The sequence below is a fragment of the Rutidosis leptorrhynchoides genome, chromosome 3, assembly GCF_046630445.1.
Source record: "Rutidosis leptorrhynchoides isolate AG116_Rl617_1_P2 chromosome 3, CSIRO_AGI_Rlap_v1, whole genome shotgun sequence".
Lineage (NCBI taxonomy): Eukaryota > Viridiplantae > Streptophyta > Magnoliopsida > Asterales > Asteraceae > Rutidosis > Rutidosis leptorrhynchoides.
Genome location: NC_092335.1, coordinates 33,898,563 through 33,922,135, shown reverse-complemented (window position 1 = coordinate 33,922,135; position 23,573 = coordinate 33,898,563). Strand labels below are relative to the sequence as shown.

The following is a 23,573-nucleotide window of genomic DNA, read 5'->3' as shown; positions in this document are numbered from 1 at the left end:
TACCCGATCATTCAACTCTATACTACATAACAACTCTTCACACCATACTTTATATACAGGTCTGCGTATGGTGAATAAACATATCCAGTCATTAAAAGAAGAATTACCATACCTCTGTACCAGTAATTCCCTAATTGGCCCGGCCAATTCTACAGCTTCCAAGGGTCCCCATTCTATGACCCTTGGTACCTCAACAACCTTAGAGTGAAGAGTATGCAAACCCCGTTGATATTTTGGATAATCTATCCAAAGTCTGTCAAATCGTAGGTTCGGGTGCAACTGTTCCAAGTGCATATCTGAAAAGGTCATGACTGGATGAGGTACATCCTGCTTGTAGTAGTTATCTACCTCCTGTTGTTCCAAGTTCTCAGCAGGAGCATGGCGGGCTTGGGATGAAGATTCACCCCTTTCATTCTGCAAAACACATCAAACACAAATTTTGTGCATCCAAATATGCATTAGTGTCAGCAAAATCATCAATCAAAATAATTACAATGACATTATTAATTTATATCAAACTTAAGCTTATTTTCACATTTTTATCAAATCTACACTTTTTCAAATAAGCATATACGAAAATTTTCGCCAAGTTCATAAGCATTCAATTCAAATAACATGTCAAAATAATCATTACTAGCAAATAAACAAGTCTCAAATGGCATTATCTTTCAAAAATCAAGTTCATGAATTTTGGACTTGAAAAAGTCCACTTTAATTCTCAAAATCATGTTTAGGCTCAAAGTTTGGATCATTTAACTACCTAGACATGTTACACTACTCAATTTAGCAACAATTCATGACAAAAATCGGCCATAACCTGTTTATATCAAAAAGCCCCAAATTGCTCAAGAACACAAACCCTAGATTCTAAAAATTTTGAAGTTTTTGGCTTCAAATCATGTTAACAAGCATCAATCTAGGTTATACATGCATAATATACTAACAATTTAACACTAATTACACTAAAAATTAACAAAATTCAAATTATTAAAATATGCTCAAGAACACACTAAAATTCGGATTTAAAGGTGATTTGGGGTGTTATTGTACCTGTTTTCTTGAGTAGTTCCTAGATATCATCCTTCTCAACATGATTGTAGTGAAAAATTTGAAGATTAACGGTGAAAAATTGAGTTTTTGGGATGATTTTTGTGGGTTTTCTCGGGTCTTTTTCGCAGTATTTTGGGTGTTTTTGTGTTGGTGGGAGTGAACTGATCGTGTGCAGCTGTTTTATTTTTTTCTGTAATTTTGTCTCTCCGCGAGTCGCGGAGGTTTTCACTTAAAACTCCGCGAGTCGCGGAGTTATTTTTTTTTTTTTTTTTTTTTTTTTTTTTTTTTTTTTTTTTTTTTTTTTATAAACTTTAACTTATAAAACAATTAAGAAATTAATTTTAAAATTTTGTTTCCCTTGTTATTTAGGACGAGGTCGTTTCGGATCGATGTCCTAGTCCGTCCCTCGACAAAATTTTAAAATTTGTCTTTTTGTAGCGATTGTTTTAAAAGCTAAGATTTTTGGGTTTTTTTAATGTTTTTGGCATACTTTAAATCAACAAGATTAAAAATAATGATAATAAAAGTTCTCGTCCCTCCCTCGGGTAAAGCAATTTCGGTTCAAAGACCTAGTCTTCAACTTACGACGAATTTTAAAATCATATTTTTAACTTAATGAGATAAAGTAAATTTTTGTTTTTAAAATTCACACAACTTAAATATAAAATTTAAAAAATTAAAAATTAAAAATTCACACCAAACTTAATTTAAAAATTTATAAATTCATATCAAACTTATATTAATTTTTCAAATATTTACAATTTTTAAAAATATTGTTTTTACAAAGTTTACAATATTAATTTAAGATTTAAATATTAATTTTAAAAACATGGTAAAAAATAAAATTAAAAATCTTTTTGTCTTTTTATCCCACTTTAATCAATCAAATATTATCAAAAATATGCGCCCCTCTTTTCGGTAAAGTAATTTCGGTTCCAAGACCTAATTTAACTCATGACGAATTTTTAAAATATTTTGGGTTGATTGATTAAAGATATTTATACCTTAAGAATAAACGTTAAATTTCGCAGTGATGTAATAAATTTTTGAACGATATCAATAATTTCGGTCGCCAAACCTAATTTTATTTAATACCAATTTAATACTTTTTAGCGAACAAATTAGCGTTTATTATCAAAAGGTTAAAAATAAAAATAAAAATAAAAACTGTACAGACATACCTGTGAAATAGATTTCTTAGTTATATGATATATTATATTCATAAGATAGTCGGTTTAATTGGTCTTCCATGGCTGCATAGGCGTAACCTCGAGCATTCATTGTCTTTTCTTCTAAACATATGAATGGTCCGTCTCTGCATAAAGTAACAAATTCGGTATTTGAATAGGTTTGATTATTTGAACATTTACCTCCATGTGACCATTTTCCGCATTTGTGACATTTTTCTAGGTGTCGTGCTCTTCTTTTCGCTGCGGATTTTGATTTTCCTTTACCAAATTGTAACTTATTATCTTCGCATCTGGATCCTTTTCTAACTCCGTCCATTCTTTCTCTGATTACTGATACTATTTCACTCGGGAGTATGTCATTATTACGTTTAGTGATCAAAGCGTGTAGCATTAGACCATGGTTTAGTTCACAGGCAGTCTTCATTTTGTAAAAACCTAAAAAAATAAAAATTCAGAATGGGGGGAGAAGACTAGTTCTTTAGGGTCTGCTAGGGAAAGACCATACGTGTTCCATTTTCGAGAACTACACGAAAACAGACAATCTAACTCTAACAGAAATACATATTCTCCTTTAAAGACTTGATTCTCCCCACACTTAGTTAGCTGTGGTGTCGAAATTGTGATTAACTTCGTTGTCGACTTCCATCGGACCATGTATGTAATGTTTAACTCTGTGACCATTAACTTTAAATTCAATCCCATTTGAATTTATTAATTCTATCGTTCCGTATGGGAAAACTCTTTTGACTATGAATGGTCCAGACCATCTTGATTTCAATTTTCCAGGAAATAGCTTGAATCGTGAATTGAAAAGAAGAACTCTGTCTCCTTCTTTGAATTCTTTTGAACTTCTGATTCTTTTATCATGCCATTTCTTCGTTCTTTCTTTATAGATTAACGAATTTTCATATGCTTCATGTCTTAATTCTTCTAATTCGTTTAGTTGACTTAATCGTAGACGTCCAGCTTCATGTAAATCAAGATTACATGTCTTCAAAGCCCAAAATGCTTTGTGTTCAATTTCTACTGGAAGATGACATGCTTTTCCATACACAAGTCTAAAAGGTGTGGTTCCAATTGGAGTTTTGTAGGCTGTTCTAAAAGCCCAGAGTGCATCCTCCAATTTAATGGACCATTCCTTCGAATTTGATCCTACGGTTTTCTCTAGAATACGTTTTAAAGCTCGGTTGGTATTTTCAACTTGTCCACTTGTTTGTGGATGATATGCGGTGGAGATTTTATGAGTTACTCCATATCTTTTAAGAACTTTCTCAAGTTGATTATTACAGAAATGAGTACCCCGATCACTTATTAAAGCTTTCGGTGTTCCAAACCTTGCAAAAAGACGTTTCAAAAAGTTGACTACAACTCGTGCATCGTTAGTTGGGAGAGCTTGTGCTTCCGCCCATTTAGATACATAATCAATGGCTACGAGTATATATAGATTATTATGAGATTTTGGAAATGGACCCATAAAGTCAATACCCCAAATGTCAAATACTTCACATACTTGGATGACATTTTGTGGCATTTCATCGCGTTGACTTATTTTTCCGGCCCTTTGACATGCATCACAGGATTTGCAAAGAAGGTGTGCGTCTTTGTAAATTGTAGGCCAATAGAATCCAGCTTCATAAACTTTTCTTGCTGTTAGTTGAGGCCCATAATGCCCTCCTGTTGGTCCTGTGTGACAATGGTTTAAAATTTTACTAGCTTCATCTCCAAATACACATCGGCGTATTATTCCATCGGGACAACTTTTAAACAGATGTGGATCTTCCCAGAAATAGTGTTTTATATCACTGAAGAATTTCTTTCGTCTTTGGTACGATAATCCTTTTTCAAGGAATCCACAAACTAAGTAGTTTGCATAGTCTGCAAACCATGGGATTTCTTTATAATCTATCTTCAATAGATATTCATCAGGAAAGTTGTCTTGTATGGCCGATTCATTCAGAACTTCTAATTCGGGATTTTCAAGACGAGAAAGATGATCAGCGGCGAGATTTTCTGCTCCTCTTTTATCTCGGATTTCAATATCAAACTCTTGTAAGAGTAAGATCCAACGGATTAATCTTGGTTTAGCATCTTGTTTTGAAAATAGGTATCTAAGAGCAGAATGGTCGGTATAGACCACCGTTTTTGCTAGAACGAGATATGATCGAAATTTGTCAAAAGCAAAGACAATAGCAAGGAGTTCTTTTTCAGTAGTTGTATAGTTCGTTTGTGCTCCTTGTAATGTCTTACTAGCATAATATATAGGTTGAAATCGTTTTTCAATCCTTTGTCCTAAAACGGCTCCCATTGCAAAATCACTTGCATCGCACATTAGTTCAAATGGTAGATTCCAATTTGGTGTTATCATGATTGGCGCATTAGTGAGTTTTTCTTTAAGAATATTAAAAGATTTGATACATTCATCTGAAAAGATGAATGGCGCATCCTTTTCTAGGAGTTTATTCATAGGAGTGGCAATTTTAGAAAAATCTTTTATGAAACGTCGGTAAAAACCGGCATGCCCTAGAAAACTCCTAACTCCTCTAACATTGGTGGGATGTGGAAGTTTAGCAATTACATCTACTTTAGCTCTATCCACTTCAATTCCTTCTTTTGAAATTTTATGTCCAAGAACGATGCCTTCTTTAACCATGAAATGGCATTTCTCCCAATTAAGTACTAGATTTGATTTTTCGCATCTAATTAGCATTCGTTCCAGATTAACTAGACATGATTTAAATGTATCACCGAAGACTGAAAAGTCATCCATGAATACTTCCATGCATTCTTCTATCATGTCGTGAAAAATCGCCATCATACACCTTTGAAAGGTTGCAGGGGCGTTACAAAGTCCAAATGGCATGCGTTTGTAAGCAAAAGTACCATAAGGGCACGTGAATGTGGTTTTCTCTTGATCTTCGGGTGCTATTGGAATTTGAAAATATCCGGAAAATCCATCTAGAAAACAATAGTAACTATTTCCGGCTAATCTTTCCAACATTTGATCTATGAAAGGTAAGGGAAAGTGATCTTTTCTGGTGGCGTCATTTAATTTTCTATAATCAATACATACACGCCATCCTGTTACAGTCCTAGTAGGAATAAGCTCATTTTTCTCATTTGTAATGACAGTCATGCCACCCTTCTTAGGCACGCATTGAACTGGGCTTACCCATGGACTATCAGAAATTGGATATATCAAACCTGCATCTAGCAGTTTAATAATTTCCTTTTTAACTACATCTTGCATATTAGGATTTAGTCTTCGTTGGCGTTGCACATACGTTTTATGACCTTCTTCCATAAGGATTTTATGTGTGCAATACGAAGGACTTATTCCTTTAATATCATGAATCTTCCATGCAATGGCTGGTTTATGAGCTTTCAACACAGAAATGAGTTGTGATTTCTCATTTTCAGTAAGAGAAGACGATATTATTACAGGTAATTCAGATTCACCATGTAAATAAGCGTATTCCAAATGGTTTGGAAGTGGCTTTAATTCTAATTTCGGAGGTTCTTCTATCGATGATTTATATCGATATCTGTCTTCTTCTTTTAGCATTTGAATTTCTTCTGTTGTTGGTTCATATCCATTAGCTATAAGTGTAGCTAACATTTCAGCTTCATCAATTGGTTCATTTCCTTCTCCTAAAGAACATTCTCCTGTTCCTTGTAATTCTGGAAATTCTTTTAATAATTCTGCATGTGCATCTATAGTTTTAATATAATAGCATGTATCATCTGCAGATTGTGGTTGTTGCATGGCTCTATCCACTGAAAAGGTAACACTCTCATCCTCTATACTTAGGGTCAGTTTCTTACCGAACACGTCTATCATTGCTTTAGCCGTGTTTAAGAATGGTCTTCCTAATATGAGAGGAACTTGAGAATCTTCTTCCATGTCCAAAACAACAAAATCTACTGGGAATACTAAAGTACCAACTTTAACTAGCATGTTCTCCATTATCCCTCTAGGATATTTTACTGATCTATCGGCTAGTTGTATGCTTATTCTAGTTGGTTTCAATTCTCCAAGGTCTAGTTTAGCGTATAGTGAATACGGCATTAAATTTATACTAGCACCTAAATCTGCTAATGCTTCTATTGAACTAAGACTACCCAGAAAACATGGAATTGTGAAACTTCCTGGATCAGATAGTTTTTCTGGTATCTTATTCAACAGCACTGCTGAACAATTAGCATTCATAGTAACAGCCGAGAGTTCTTCCATTTTCTTTCTATTCGTAATTAGATCTTTCAAGAATTTAGCATACCTTGGCATTCCTGAAATCACATCAATGAAAGGAAGATTTACATTTATCTGTTTAAACATATCCAGGAATTTGGATTGCTCGGCTTCAAGTTTTTCTTTCTTCATTTTACTCGGATAAGGAAGTGGTGGTTGGTATGGTTTAACATAAGGTTTAGCCTTAACTGTGTTATCTTCATTAACCTTTTCAACTACCGGTTCTTTTTCCTTATCTTGATCAGGTTGTGGTTCTTGTGGAGTAGGAATAGTTTCATCAGAAGTTACTGGTATTTCAGGTGTTTTAAGTGTTGTACCACTTCTTGTGGTAATAGCTTTAGCTGTTTCATTCCGGGGGTTAGCATTTGTATCGCTTGGTAGACTTCCCGGTTTTCTTTCACCTATTAACCTTGCTAGGTTACTTACTTCTTGTTCTAGATTTTGAATAGAAGCTTGTTGATTTCTAAATGCTTGAGCATTTTGTTCATTGGTTTGTTTCTGAGATGTGAAAAACTGCGTTTGAGTTTCAACTAGCTTTGTCATCATATCTTCTAAATTCGGCTTTTTATCATCGGTTTGTTGTGGTGGTTTGTTTTGAAAATTAGGTCTTTGCTGATTATAAGTGTTATTGGATACTTGTTGATTGCTAGGACCTTGTTGGTTGTTGTATGGAATATTTCGGTTATAATTCTGGTTTTGATTGTAAATCGGTCTTGGCGGTTGATAATTATTCTGATAATTATTTCCAGGCCTTTGGTTTATGTATGAAATATTCTCTCTTTGTTCCATTGTTAATTCAATACTGAGACAATCTTTTGTCAAATGTGGTCCTCCACACTGCTCACAACTAATTCGTATAGCATGAATATCCTTAGTCATCTTTTCCATTCGTCTCTCGAAAGCATCTATCTTTGCGGAAATGGAATCTAAGTCATGGCTAGAATCGGCTCTAGCTGCTTTAGATGATCTAATGATATCTTTTTCTTGGTGCCACTCATGTGAGTGGGAAGCAGTATTATCAATAATTTTGTAAGCATCAGTTTCGGTTTTCTTCATAATAGAACCACCAGCTGCTATATCTATGTCTTTTCTTGTAGTGATGTCGCATCCTTGGTAGAATATTTGTACTATTTGACAGGTGTCTAAACCATGTTGCGGACATCCTCTTAACAACTTTCCATATCTTGTCCACGCCTCATATAGAGTTTCATTTGGCTTTTGTGTGAACGTAACAATTTCTGCTTGAAGTCTTACGGCTTTAGATGCAGGAAAGAATTGTTTAAGAAATTTATCAATTAAAACGTCCCATGTATCGATCGCCCCTTCAGGTAACGATTCCAACCAATCTTTGGCTTCTCCCTTTAAAGTCCAGGGAAATAACATGAGATATATCTGTTCATCCTCCACTTCTCGGATTTTAAATAGTGTGCAGATCCTATTAAAGGTACGTAGATGTTCATTTGGATCTTCCTTCGGCGCACCACTAAATTGGCATTGATTAGTCACCATGTGTAGAATTTGTCCTTTGATTTCATAATCTGGCGCATTAATGTCTGGATGAGTAATTGCGTGACCTTGGCCAGTGCGTTTAGCTCTCATTCGGTCTTCCATACTTAAAGGTTCCAGATTCTCCATAATTGAATTCGTTGACTCGGTATCACTAGATGCTTCAGATTTAATGGTTCGTTCCTCAACAATCTCTGTTTGAATGATTGGTGGTTCCGGAGGAAAGTTTAGTGGTTCAGGATCTATGAACCGTTCCTGAATATTTTCTGGATTCTCAATTGTGAGGTCGGGTTCAAAAAATGGATTATCGGAAATTTGAACTGAAGTACTTGGTCGACTGGATGACGATTCTAAAGAAAAATCAACGGCGGTTATATTTGTTAAACGATGTCTTGATCGAGTTACAGGTGGTGAACGTACAAAAGGTGATGAACGTCTTGCTCGGTGCATTCACAGAATATCCTATTAGTTTTTTTAAAAAGGAAAGAAAAATTATAATAAGTTATCCAATCAATAGACTTTTCTGATTTTGCCCACGTTTCGAATAGCCAAAAGATGCAGCAGAGGGGCAGGATTCGTTTGGTCTCAATATAATTGAGGACTGTTTGGCTCCAATAACCCGGTCCACGTACAAATCCAACTATTACTACGAACCAGAAAATTTTGATGTCTATCAATTTAACCACTTAAAATAAGTTTTCGTAATTTTTAGAAATTTAGATAAGAAGTAGAAAAAATTCTAAGTCCTAAAACTAGAATAGCGAGAAATAAGAAAGACAAAGAGTTCGTCGCAAAATGTCGAAAAAGAGATGGTTGAAAAATAAAAGGTGACGGAAAAATAAAAGAAACTTATAAAAACTTAAAAATACTTAACTAATTTAACCTTATTACTATAACTAACTTAAAATTATAATCGCAAATTGAAATTACTAATTGAAATGATAATTGATACATAGTAAAAAGGTGTCTAAAAATATTAAAGCTTACAAGAAAAACTAAATCCCAAATGGAAATAACTTAAAAAGAAACTAAAACTTAAAAAGGCGTCGCAAAATTCTAAAGCACCTAAATCTTAGTCTAAAGAAAAAGCACTTAAGGAATTTTACGGCAAAGCCTAAAAATCTAGGAGTAAAAATAACTATAGCTAAAACTAAGTTTAAAATTAATTATGAGCTAAAAAAATACAAATATTACGCTACAATGATTAAAAAGGTACAAAATATAAAAATATACAAAAAGTTGTAAAAGGTACAATTTTTATAAAAATATTATTTTTATATTATTTATTTAATAAAACTACAAATAATACAATTTTATTAAAACTAATTTAACAAAATACAACAAATTAAATAAAAAGTAAAATTAAATCTAATAATAATAATAATAGTAATTAGGTTTTAATAATAATAATAATAAATTAAAACCCGTGATTAGGGTTTTGTCCGTGTGTCAGAGGGCCTCCGCGAGTTGCGGTGAATAAAGAGGAAAACCCCGCGAGTCGCGGGGTTCAGAAATTCAGTTGACAGGTTTTACTTTTTACGCGTTTTTTCTTTATTTTTTTTTTTTTTTTTTTTTATTTTGTTTTCTGTTTTTAATTTAAATAAACGATTTTTAATAAAATTTATATTTTTATAAATTAAAATAAAGATAAAGAAACTTATAAAACTTAAATATTTAACAAAATCCTAAAAATACTTATATTTTTGTTTTTCTTTTTATATTTTTGAATGATTAAAACGTAATTTTTACAAAAACGACTTTTAATAAAAGTAAATAAAAATCTTTTTTTTTTTTTTTTATTAGCGTTGCGCTTCCGGCTTTTAAGATGTTTTCCCCGGCAGCGGCGCCAAAAATACTTGATGTCGAACGAGGTGTATATAAAATAGTTATTATTTTACTAGGAAAACACTATTAAATACGATACAATTTTACACAAGATATTTATTTATTTATAGAATGGATATACTTAAACCTTGCTACAACACTTATAGGCAGTGTACCTAATCGTACAGTAGTGTAGTTTTTAGTAAGTCCGGTTCGTTCCACAGGGAAATCTTTAAACAAAGCTCAACGCTATATTAGTTTACTTTTATAAAAATACAAATATATATATAAGTGATATTATTATTATAAAGGGGGGTTTTTTACCGTTTAATGACCGGTTTGTCGATTTTAAAACTTTAGTCGCAGTTAAAACCTAATGTAAAATATAAAATAAATACAAGACTTTAAATTAAAGCGTAAAATAAATAACGATAATGAAATTGCGAATAATAAAAATGCGATAAAATTAAAAGTGCGATTAAATAAAATAACAATAAATAAAAGTGTGATAATTAGAAGTGCAATTAAATATAAAATAAAGGAAATTAAATATGAAATAAAAGAATTATGCTTATTTAAACTTCCGTAATCATGATGTTTGACGTGTTGATTTTAGTTTTATGCCCATGGGTTAATTGTCCTTTGTCCTGGATTATTCAATATGTCCGTCTGGTTTTTGTCCATAACAGTCCATCAGTCATAAATATAAATTGCAAGTGTCCTTGTCAAATTATTATTATACCCGAAGATAAATATTCCAACTAATTGGGGATTCGAATTGTAACAAGGTTTTAATACTTTGTTTAATGAATACACCAGGTTATCGACTGCGTGTAAACCAAGGTTTTACTACTTTGTTAACAATTACACCAATTACCCTTGAATGTAATTTCACCCCTGTTTTAATTATTCTAGTGGCTATTAATCCATTCCCGTGTCCGGTTAAATGAACGATTATTCGTACATATAAATACCCCGCCCATCGTGTCCGATCGAGTGTATATGGTAATTTATAGGGACGCCCAATTGTAAATCTTTATATTAACATTAACAAACTTTCATTTAGTTAAACAAATATAAAGCCCATTAATAGCCCATAGCCTAGTTTCCACAAGTGTCGTTCTTTTGTCCAAACCCCAATTATGGTACAAAGCCCAATTACCCAATTTTAGTAATTAGCCCAACATCATGATTACTTCGTTTTAAACAAGCATAATAATAACTTAGCTACGAGACATTAATATAAAAAGGTTGAACATAACTTACAATGATTAAAAATAGCGTAGCGTTACACGGACAGAATTTCGACTTACACCCTTACAACATTCGCTAACATACCCTTATTATTAGAATTATAATTAAAATTAAAATATAAATTATAAATATAAATATATATTACTCGTATATATTGAGAGAGAGATATAAATATGATGATATTTTGATCAGAATTCGGGTTGATTTATAGCCAGGAATGATTTTTGGGGCTCCGCGACTCGCGGCAAAAAGCCCTTCAAACTCCGCGAGTCGCGGAGAGGTATTTTCACTTTACACCCTTGGAGTTTCTGGCTGCCGACGGTTTTAATAATATATATATATAATATATATATAATTAATATAATTAATTATATATTATATTATATTTATATACATAGTTAACTTGTAATTTTTAGTCCGTTGCGTCGAGCGTTAAGAGTTGACTCTGGTCCCGGTTCCGGATTTTCGAACGTCCTCGCGTACAATTTAATATCTTGTACTTTGCGTTTTGAATCTTGTACTCTTGTGATTTCGAGACGTTTCTTATCAATAATTGGAACCTTTTTGATTGTCTTTTGTTCTTTTGAGCTTTTTGGTCGTTTGCGTCTTCAATTCGTCGAATCTGTCTTTTGTCTTCACCTTTTATTATTTAAACGAATATCACTTGTAAATAGAACAATTGCAACTAAAAGCTTGTCTTTCTTGAGGAATAATGCTATGAAATATATGTTCGTTTTTAGCATTATCACCTTACCAGTGTTGGATGACGTTCTGAGTTTATACCATGTATGAGTCCGGAAATCTGTTGCTCTGGTTTGAGATCTGGTATACGCAGGCACTCATTAGTATACCTTGTGAGAAATTCGCCCAAAGATTCCTTGGGCTTCTGCACGATGTCATGGCATTCAATGTGAGTGCGCCTGCGTGGTCTCTGATTCTGATATTGCAGTAAAAACTTCGTCCGCAGATCCATAAACCCGGCAATACTACCCGCCGGCAACTTATTAAACCACTCACGAGCAATACCCTGTAGTGTCATAGGAAATATCTGACACGCAACCGGATCCACCCAGCCTTAAGTGCGCATTGCGCCTTCGAAGCGCTGTAAAAAATCATCTGGATCGGTCAGGCCATTGTAAGTACCCAACGTGCTAGGTATCTTTGGTGCTGATGGAAACGGGTATGCGGATATATGCGGAGGAAACTTGTCAAAGGTAGTCGGTAGCTCGAAGGGTGGTTTAACAGGATCCCCTTTCAAATTTGCAAAGAAACGTTTCATCATGTCCTGAACAAAGTCAGGTTGTGAAAATAAGTGAACCATATCGGGAGGTGCGGCCTGCATGAATTGACTTGCAAGATTTGCCTGCCATTGAACATTTTGCCTAGGTTGACCCTGCGTCTGCGGATATAACCAAGGCTGCTGCGTTGGAAAAGAGGGATAACTTGAAGACGCAGAGTACACAGGTGGCTGTAAAGGAAGCGAAACCTGTGGCGCAGATATCTGCGAAACTTGAGGGTACACACTTAAAAGCCCAACTGTATGCGCTGTGCTTTGCTGCTGCGCTGTTATCGGCGCCCAATGAGAGTTCGCATCTGGGATGACCCCAAATCCCCAACTATTAAGTAACGCCTGCGCATCCGCAGGAGTTAAAAATTGTGAAACTGGGCGCGGTGGTTGCCAAGGTTGCAACGGTGTAAATGACGAATTCTGCTGAACGCTCTGCGTATGCAGAGGTATTGAAACAGTGGTACTGTAAATAGGTACCTGGCCGCAGCAAACCACATGCGGCCCCGTTGTTCCACCGCCAGTGCCTGCAAAGATGACCCTTGGATCCACTGACGAAAAGTCCAGCCGCGTGGTTGTGACTGGTGAGTTTGCTCTTGGTGGTGTGACCCCGTCTGAATATATCGGCTTGTACCTCTGAAAGGGTTCGCCGGATATAGGTGGAGGGTATATCGTGTATCCCGCCTGAGTAGCGGCCCCCGTAGTCATAACCGGTGTATGTTGACTACCAGACGGTGCGTTCTGAACATCTGTTTGGGTATGTTCCGATGATTCCTCGGAAGTCATGATACTGTTAAAGAAAAAATTCAAAAATTTTGTAAATAACGAGTCATACAATTCAAAACCTTAAAAGAAAAAGCAATTAAACAGTCTTGAATTAATTCGACTCTCAATGAAAGCACCACTTGATCATGCATATTTTAACCGAGGGTTTTAATATGCCTGCTCAATACGTAAAGAGGGGTTTAAGGATCTTAGAACGTGGCTCTCCGGTCCGGCTACCGTGAATAACCCTGGCCGACATGATGATGTCGGCGGGGTGTCCAAGTGATTAATTCCACCTTCGATAGCGGTCGCTGATCGGAAGGCCCCAAATAAGGTCGTAGGTACTAGCTTACAAAAGACTAACCTGTTAACCTTGAAAAGATGCTGAATGATGCTGCTTTACGTAATGTGTATCGTATGCGATGGTCACGTAATGTGTTGTGTCCGGTAAACGATGATCAGGGTTTGTATTTATAGGCAAACCCTAATTCTAGAACCGTCCCAGATCATGATAATCTCATCCATAACTGACTCCCCCGAATCACGGATATAATTATGGAAAAGATATTTACTTGACAGCTAAGCAACCGCCGTACCGGGAACAAAGGCATACGCACGCCGCATACCGCACACAAGAACACGCATACGCACAATAGTGATTGTCCGCATACATTTGCGGTGCGCCTGCGGGTTGCGGTATCATTACAGCTCAATGGAACTTAAGTAACATTCAAATTCGTTGTTAATTGTGGTCTTAATTTAGTCATTTACACCCTGTGACACTAATTGCAGTCACTATTGTAAAAAACTTCAATTACTCCTGATAAATCATCAATTGCTTATGTTTAAGAATACTCCGGTCCGATGTTTCAAAATCCTATTAGTTAATCGGCCAACATCGGTCAAAGGATCACAATTAGAGTTGTTGGTTGATGTCGGTCAAAATTGTTCAACATTTTAACATAAATTTAAGATAAAATTTTAGAGTTTTGAATAAAATTAATTATTAATTATTACATGTATGTTATTAGATATTTATGTTAAATTTATGTTTATGTTAATGATTTTTTATACGTTCACACATGTAATTTTGAAATTCATTATATAAATGCATAAAAAGTTTAATCTGACTAATTCTTATTAATTTTCAAATTTTCAATTATTTTTTTCAAAGTCTCAACCGATTATTTCCCAAATAGCGAGTTTGTAACCTTAGTTGCAGTGTGTCAAAAGCTCGAACAAAGTTATAGAGTTTCAGGTGGAAGGTAAAAATCACTTGTCACTCCTAATCTTAACTTTCTAGTAATGTTTGGACCACAAACAATTCACACAATAATATATCACAAAATAAAGTTGTTGAAATTAGTCAATTAAAATCTACATTAATATCTCTATCTTTAAACTACTGATTCAAGGACTTTTTATAAATACATTTTTGTAAAAGTTGTGTTGTTCAATCATTTTATTTATTTTTTTACCTTTTGTATTTTTAGATTTTTTTGATATAGTAAGTAATAACCACCATTGCCGACTTGCCGTCCTTGTAAACCCACCATTGTTCTACATCACATATGAAAATTTGGTAATGAAAGTTTGAACTTTTTAATAACTATTTAAAAAAAAACTATTTTAATATTATCGTTATCTTGTATAAAAGTGTTGTACAACACAATAACCGTCACTTTAAACTTAACATATACGAAGTAATAGGTATGTAAAATAATGTTATGCATATTAACGACTACTTTGTGTTTTAAGAGATGTTATAAATATTTCTTAAAAGTTTTATATGTGTTTATTAAAATTAAGCTTTACATTTAATTAAAGTTTCATTTTTAAGTCACCAAAACTTTATATTATATTGGATTGAACTATTAAGTGAATTATAAGTATATAATTTTTAATTTAATAAACAAAATTTTAAATTCAATAAGTATTCTAGAACTAAAAAATCTGAATATTAACTGAATTATAAGTATATAATTTTTGAGTGATGATATGTACACAACCACTTTTTACACATATACAATCAAATATGCTTTACAGTGTTGTACAGTAAAATACTATAAAGCATGTTTAGTTATGTATGTATAAAAAGTGATTGTGTACATGTCACTTTCCATAATTTTTACAACTACAAAATCGCTACACACAACGTACTTTTAAAACGGACAAATCATGCATATCCACTTTTCCTACATGAGAGGTGGCGAGTACAGAAGACGCGCCTGACATTGCAAGTTGGAGAAGGTTTCACAACTGCGAAGATTAGATCTGAACATAGACAGTAGTAGTTTCAATAATTTGAAGAAAATAACCCATAACTCTTATGTTATTACATTAAAGGCCCTCATCCAATTTCACATACCTTTAATGAATTCTTCAATCATTTATCTAATATCTTCTTACTATTTTCAAATTCAAATATTTAAGATATGTCTATATTAAATTAAATTCTTAATGAATTCATCTGATAATAGAAATTGGGCATACGTAAAATTGTGAACTTTAAACATAACTATAGTTTTAGATTTCTTCCTTAAAATCCAAAAATTGAAACTTTATGTGTGAAAGCTAAAAAATGCTTTAAGTGCACATGATAAGCACAACCAATGAACTACAAATTTTTAAAACTAATATAAATTATAGTTAATATTTTTGTATAAATAGTAATGTATGAGTTTAATAAATAAAATTTAAATTATATATGGAATTTTTAAGTGCATTTATTCTTCCTTATCTTATGCTCTTAGGGCACTAGTTAGTCAAAACCATATATGGAAGGTAACAAAAATTATCTAATTTCTAGAAATACTAATATCCGAAATAAGTTGTATTGTTTGGGGTGAAAAATAAGAATTTTATTGTCGATTTCGACTATAGCTTCTGGGGCATTATGATCTTTTTTTAAGACCGTAGATATTGGTGATTGTGAGGTGGAGTTGATTTGGTATACTTTTTGGGGAAAGACGCTGACCGGACCATGGCAGAAAAATGGGGAGTTGTAATGGGAGGCTTTTGTCAAAGGTTGTTGGGGCGTTTGTGGGTGATGTGGCAAAATATAAGTGGATGTTGGGTTAAAATGTGGTTATAATGGTTGGAAAAGAATTAAAAAAAAACAAAAAAGAAAACCACAAACGCATCTAAAGTCTTTCGTGCTCTTTTGACAAATGTCCCGGCACAAACGCCCCATTCCGGACGTTTGTGGGGCGTTTCTCGTGACATGTAGGCGGCGATGAGGGAAGAAACGCCGCGTTAACCATGGTCTAATTACTAATTAGTCACTTGATGTGACATGTATTACCGATTCGTATTTTTCAAGTGAATAGCACGTGATCTTTTTTGCAACGTTTATTTTCTTAAGTGTTTAATTTTTAAAATTTTGTTTTTTAAAATTTGTAGTTTTGAATTTATTTACTTTTATAATTAATTATAGTAAGACTTTTTTTTAATGATAATTGATGTTATAAACAAATGTTAAATAGCTATAGGTATGTAATGTACCAAAAATGAGTAAAATATATATGTTAGACGAGTGAAATACGAACAAAGAAAATGGTGAATGGTGAAGTTGCGTAACAAAATTATAGTAAATTGCCACTTTGATAAATTTGGTGGCACATGTTGATAACCTGTAACCCTGACCGGTATAAGAAAATGAATGTGTGACAAAATTACATGTAATACCTTCATATATATCCACAAAATTTGGACTCTACATACGTCATAGTAACTTTATTAACTACAAAAGTCTAATAGTAGTATTTAATAATTTAATAATGATCGAAAATGAAAATTAGAAAGTAAACAAGCTTAAGAAGGTTGATCTATAGGTTATGACCTTGTTTGTTTATTTGTGCGATGTGTTTCAATTTTTAGTTTTATAGTATTGTTTAGGTCTCCTTCAAGTGGTTCTTATATAGATGGCTCTTTGTAGTTCTCGATATATTGTTTGTTTGATTTTTGATTTTGACGGGTAAGGATTAGTTAAAGATACTTTGTCTGATAGTTTTTCTTTGTATCTTTTTAGGAGCGAGCTTCGTCCTGGTCGCCTCATTTGTACTTCCAATGACGTTTTCTTTTTAAAAATGTATTCGTCTCAATAAATTTTCGTATGTTTAGTAAAAAAAAATATTATGAGAAAAAACTAAATTTTACCTTTAAGGGGGACCATAATACAAAACAATGAAAGTGAAAGGGAGAATATTGTAGTTTGTTGTATCAAATAAATTTAAGTAGAGCAGTAGAGATAGAGTCTGTACCGAAATACTTGGGGCTCTACTAATTTGGTGGAATCTATAACAAACACCTCTCTTCTCTCCCCCAATTCACACACACAATCTTTATTATTGAAATAAATTATTTCTCTCTCTAGAATTTGAAGTAGAAATAGTATATAGAATAGAATTAGAATTAGAAATACAACTAGAATTTGATAAATTGTCTGTTGTATGTTCTACCGTCTGTGTCTGGTCGGCAACAAAGCCTTTTCAGGTCAGTCACTGTTTCTGTCTTTCTTTCTCCTGTATTGTCACTCTCTGTTTTCTGATTCTTTTAAATTCTTTTACCCACCTTTTACTTTTCAATGACAAAATTTAATTCTGTTTTTATTGATCTGGGTTCTACTTTCTTTTTTCTTCTTCATTTCTAGAGTATTTGCTTTAGTCTTTAAAAAGGTATGTGATTGCTACTTTGCTAGTTGGTTATTTTGTAATGAATGTTGACAACTTTTTATAAAGTTCGTTGCTTTATGTGGGTATGTACATGGGTTTTCGAAAATATATATGGGTTCTTTGTGGGGTTGCATGACTTGCTTGCAAAAGAATTAGTTCTTTGAATTATTGATTCAAGATTTTGTAGGCGAATGTTATGATATATTCTTTTTCTTTGCTCTAAATCATTTATTTATGTGACTGTATACGTGGGTTTTTTGTTTTCCGTGGTTCTACAGGAATTGTTAGCAAAAAAAATTTAATTCTTGAAATTGAAGGTACAATTTTATCACAAAAACACTTTTTTTTTTTTTTTTTACTGTGTGTGATTATATTTAAGTAAACTGGTTTTTATGTTGTATGCTTTTACATAATAGAAAAATATAAAGTAGTATTTAAATTGCAGAAAAATATAAAGTAGTATTTAAATTGAAACAAGTATTTGATGAATGTTTTCTCAAGTTGGTTGCTTTATGGGATTAAAAGGGGTTTTGTATATTTTCATGCGTTTTTGGTTTGTCTGGTTTTACAGTAATTGTAAGCAAAAACATTTTGTTCTTTAAAATGAAACAAGTATACCTGATTGATCAAGTTAATTACTTTATGTGATTTTAAACTTGGGTTATTCAAGATACTTATTTGGTTTTGTTTTCCTTGATTTTACAGGAATCCTTGATTAGCAAAAGGGTTTCAATTCCAATTTCAAGATGATTAATATAATGGATCATGTGAATAAACCCTTGAATGAAGCTGATAAAACCTTAGATGGTCAGTTATGGCATGCTTGTGCAGGTGGTATGGTACAAATGCCTGAAATAAACTCTAAAGTTTTCTACTTTCCACAAGGTCATGCCGAACATGCCGCCATAGGCAATGGCGGTTTTCGGGATCTGCCACGGATCCCGCCGTACATTCTTTGTGGTGTATCTGCAGTGAACTTCATGGCAGATAGTGACACAGATGAAGTTTATGCCAAAATTGGACTTGTCCCTTTAAGAAATCACAAAGATTGTGATTTTGATGATGATGGTCTCTTGGGGTTTGACCATAACAAACATGAAAATCAAGATAAACCGGCTTCGTTTGCAAAGACATTGACTCAATCTGATGCGAATAACGGTGGTGGTTTTTCGGTTCCAAGATACTGTGCCGAAACAATCTTTCCAAGATTGGATTACACTGCTGAACCGCCGGTTCAAACCATCTTGGCTAAGGATGTTCATGGCAAGTTATGGAAGTTTCGGCATATCTATCGTGGAACCCCTCGCCGGCACCTTTTGACAACCGGTTGGTCCAACTTTGTCAACCATAAGAAGCTGGTGGCTGGCGATTCAATCGTGTTTTTGAGAGCAGATAATGGTGATCTTTGTGTTGGGATTCGAAGGGCGAAAAGGGGAATTGGTAGGGGGTTTCTTGATTCAAATTCTTCTGGGTGGAATACGGCGGTTGGTGGGGTCGGGAACTCGGGGAAAGTGAGTGTGAATTCAGTGATTGAAGCTGCGAGTCTAGCGGCTGCTGGTCGGCCTTTCGAGGTGGTTTATTATCCTCGAGCTAGTACACCAGAGTTTTGTGTGAAAGCTGCGACTGTTAAGGCTGCAATGCGGATTCAATGGTGTCCTGGGATGAGGTTCAAGATGGCTTTCGAGACTGAAGATTCGTCCAGAATTAGCTGGTTTATGGGCACGATTTCTTCTGTCGATGTTGATGATCAGATTCGTTGGCCTAATTCGCCTTGGAGGCTGCTTCAGGTACAATCTTCATTCCATTTTAAAAGTTTGTTCTGCTGTTGTTATTCGATAATTGAACTTAATTCTGAATACAGGTAGCATGGGATGAACCTGATTTGCTACAAAATGTGAAACGGGTCAGCCCGTGGTTAGTTGAATTGGTGTCGAATATGCCATCGATTCATCTTTCACCATTTTCGCCACCAAGAAAGAAACTTCGGATCCCACAACCGCCCGATTTCCCACTTTTATCAATGCCATCATTGATCTCAAACCATATTCCTGCAAGCATTCAGGGAGCCAGGCATAATCCACAATTCGGATTCGATCATCACCTTCATCATCAAAATCAAAACCATCATCAATACTTCAACAAGATCCAACCTTTTCCATTCGGGTCACCAAGATTTCCTCCAAGATATATGGAAACAGTCCAAGAAAATCAAGAAAATGTTTCTTGCTTACTAACAATAGGTAACAACTGCGGTAACTCGAAAACAAGCTCAAAAGATGAGAAGAAACCGACCCTAATGTTGTTCGGTAAGCCAATTTTCACCGAACAACAGATCTCGGATAGCAGTTCTGGTGAGACTGTAGGGAACCAATCTGATGGTTCTGTAGTGGTCCAAAATGGTCCAGTTGAGAGCTCATCAGATGAAGCTGGTCCATGGCGCAAGGACCAAAGATCTGAGTTTGGTCTTGAAACGGGCCACTGCAAGATATTTATGGAGTCAGAAGACGTGGGACGTACGCTTGATCTGGCTGCTCTTCGTTCATACGAAGAATTGCACCGAAAGCTTGCAGATATGTTCAGTGTAGAGAAATCTATAATGCTCAACAATTTGATTTACCGAACAACATCTGGTTCGGTAAAACACACTGGAGATGAATCATTCAGGTAACCTTATTATGCATATGAATATATGAATATATGATGTTGTACCTTATTTAATCTACCATTTGTATCTAATATCATTTTTTATTGTGTTGCAGTGAGTTCTCAAAGACAGCACAAAGACTAACAATTGTGATGGATTCTGGCAGCAATAATAATGTAGTAGTTTAATTAATGGTTGATTAGGAGGTTTTTTGTAACTTGTAGAGTCCTGTTTTTAATCAAATTCTTGCTATTTTCCTTGTCTTAGTTTCTGGTAGGTGTGGTAAAGTCCTGATTTATAGATTTTGAGACAGTTTAGTTCTGTTCGTGTAGCCATCACTTTGTTTAGCATTGCATCTTTCAATCAATTCTAGATTTTTATGTTGTTTTTTGATTAAATTCTGTAGATTTTGAACAACTGTACTAATTTATAAAGTTAGAAACTGTAACTTAGGTGACAATGGGACAAAAGGACAGGGAAAACATCAAATTTGACAAGGATGACATAGTTTTTTTTAGCTTATTATAAAGTACACAGTAAAACTTTAACTCAATCTAATAGGTACAAAGTAGATAAATGACTTTTTGAAAAAAAAAAATTGAAAAAAAACAAAAAAAACAAAAAAGAGTTCGTAAAAAGTTTTGGAAAAGCTGAATAAGGAAACATCCAAAATGTGTGTCCAGAAATGCAAGGTTTGTGCAATAACCATCAAAACTGCATCTTACAAGTTAGAAAACATGTGAAAGACCATTCTAGGTGTCATCTAGTGTAAAAAACTTTTAAAATACTCCGTACTATGTATGAGACTTTTCCATTTTTTTAAAAAAATTAAGTATATTTACTGTTATTCTGTGAACATAAATTTAAGAACATTAAAAGATTTAGCAATTTTATTTCGAAAAGTAAAAAACAAGTTTTGGAAAAAGTACAAGTTTATTGATTATTGGAGTTAACAATAGCCATAAATTGAAGGCGTTAAAGAAGGGGTGGTCACATAACACAAAAATGTGTATTGTTAATCCCAACTAAACAAATTAAGGGGCGCAAATAATGGACAGCCAAATTTATAGGGATTTGAGAGTAACATTTTAAAAAGTTTGAAGGCCCTGAATTTAAGGGTTTTTTGGTCAAAGAAGTTATAGAAGTTTTGCATCTTTCTAGTGGGAGGTATGTCATCCATACATGCCAACTTTTAGTGTATGTCAAGACCATACCATACCTACTCAATGTAATGACTTTTTTTGCTTATAAAAACTTGTATCTAGTTGCATGTATAATTAATGATTAACTTTAGTACTCCAATATATAGGGTGAACATTATTATAGAGTATCAATTTGAAAATAGAACTCTAGTACTCTACTACTCTCATTACTTTTGTGAGACTATAGTGTTAGTGGGAGTATGTATTATGAGTCTGAATATGTGATGTGAGACTTCACAAACTTTTAAAATTTTCTAGCTAAATTAGTTCTCATTAAATTATTTTACCATAAACAATGGTGCATGATAAGTCTTATGGGAACACATAGGGAAGTATGATGTAAAAACATGACAAACATCTAATGACGTGTCTTTACTAGATTGGGGACTGAAAATTATTAACCCCAAATTTTGGGGTAGGATTTAAAAATCACCATCGTTTTGATAAATAGACAGCTTGCTCACGTGCGGTCAAAATGCGGATCAATATAAAAATATATTTTGCTTAGAAAGTAATTAACAATTTATGATTGTTTTTATGAAATTCATAATTTACTTTTTCAATACTACTAGTATAGTGCAACTACAAATTTTTTTTTTTCCTACTAAATGAGACTCGTAGACTAATTTTGGCTAAAAACTTGTGTTGGTAATATTTGATGAAAATGCTCTTTGACATTTAACATTTACTATTATATTAATATTATTTATTATTTATATTTACAGACCTTCTATCAGGTTAAATAGTTTACAATTATTTTCTTGTTTTAACTGATGATAATAGTCGGGGGTAATTAGAGATAGGGTAATAAGATTATTGTTTTAATAGAAATAATAATTAATAATTAAAGACATATATATAGTTTTGATAGAATTGTAGTTTTATATTGAGTTATTAGGTGGAAAAAAGAGTAAAAAGGGATCCAATCCAACAGATTACAAATCCATAGGCCCAAGATCCCAAGCAAAATGTTTTGATCACCAACTCCCTGTTACAAAGTCAGAGAGTCAACCCTAAAAATTCTCCAACCATGTTTTCCTCATTTCTTCTTAGTTTTTTACTATTTCATTCATTATTTATATTTTTGCCTTTATGTTTTTAAATGATAAAAATTATTTCCAAATTTATATATACTTGTCAAGTATATTAATATATTTAAGGGCCTATATTTAATTTCAATTTACAAGTATGTTATATATTTTTATTTTTTATTTTCTAGTAAAGATAATAATGTTATTTTTGTTCATAAAATGTTCCTTTTTACTGAAGGTGACAACTATTGGAGTTTAATTGTACAAAAAGTTACTATTATTCTACCAAAATAATATATAGTTGTAGCGAAAACATGAAAGATATCCTAGGAGTTTGAAGGGCAAAGATAGTTGGGATGAAACGAGTTGGGTGAAAACACACATATTTCTGTGCTAAATGAGAAGCATCCAATGCTTTTGTTTGGAAATTCAAGATTGACCATTAAACAACCCACACTTCTAAATGTGGGTGAGTGGGTGTAAATGTCTTCTGTCTTCCCATATTATGAGGGATGCTATATTTTCAGTTTTATTTAAACATGTTGAATTATCACTGTGTTATAGGAATATAGGAGGTGGTCCTTTAGTCTTTAGATTACATAAAATTAAATTATGCGTACTACTAAAAGTTATGGAAGCATCATATCATCATATCCTATATAGCATATAGTTTTATATGCATGCAGTATATTGTATTATTGTGTGAATTGATTCATTTTAAATTTTTAATGTTTATCGATCAACTCTGCATGTATTATAAGATTTACACTTATATTTAAAATTCTTTATAATATTCTTAAATGGGGTATAGCCGTATAGATACTCAATTCATTTTCTACATGTAAAATTTAAGACCATTTGTAGTGGTAGTTCGTGTTGTGAGTTCGTGTTGTGCACTTTTTG

At 33.4% G+C, this 23,573-nt stretch overlaps 1 protein-coding gene across 1 annotated transcript; it reads left to right on the top strand.

The window, feature by feature from the left end:
- Positions 1-17,399: 17,399 nt before the first annotated feature.
- LOC139895923 (auxin response factor 18-like) lies at positions 17,400-20,779 on the top strand. The gene is made up of 4 exons (XM_071878470.1): positions 17,400-17,614; positions 18,499-19,580; positions 19,655-20,457; positions 20,553-20,779. Exons 2-4 carry the CDS (start codon positions 18,540-18,542, stop codon positions 20,623-20,625), a joined length of 1,917 nt encoding a protein of 638 aa, XP_071734571.1. The 5' UTR covers positions 17,400-17,614; positions 18,499-18,539; the 3' UTR covers positions 20,626-20,779.
- Positions 20,780-23,573: the final 2,794 nt, after the last annotated feature.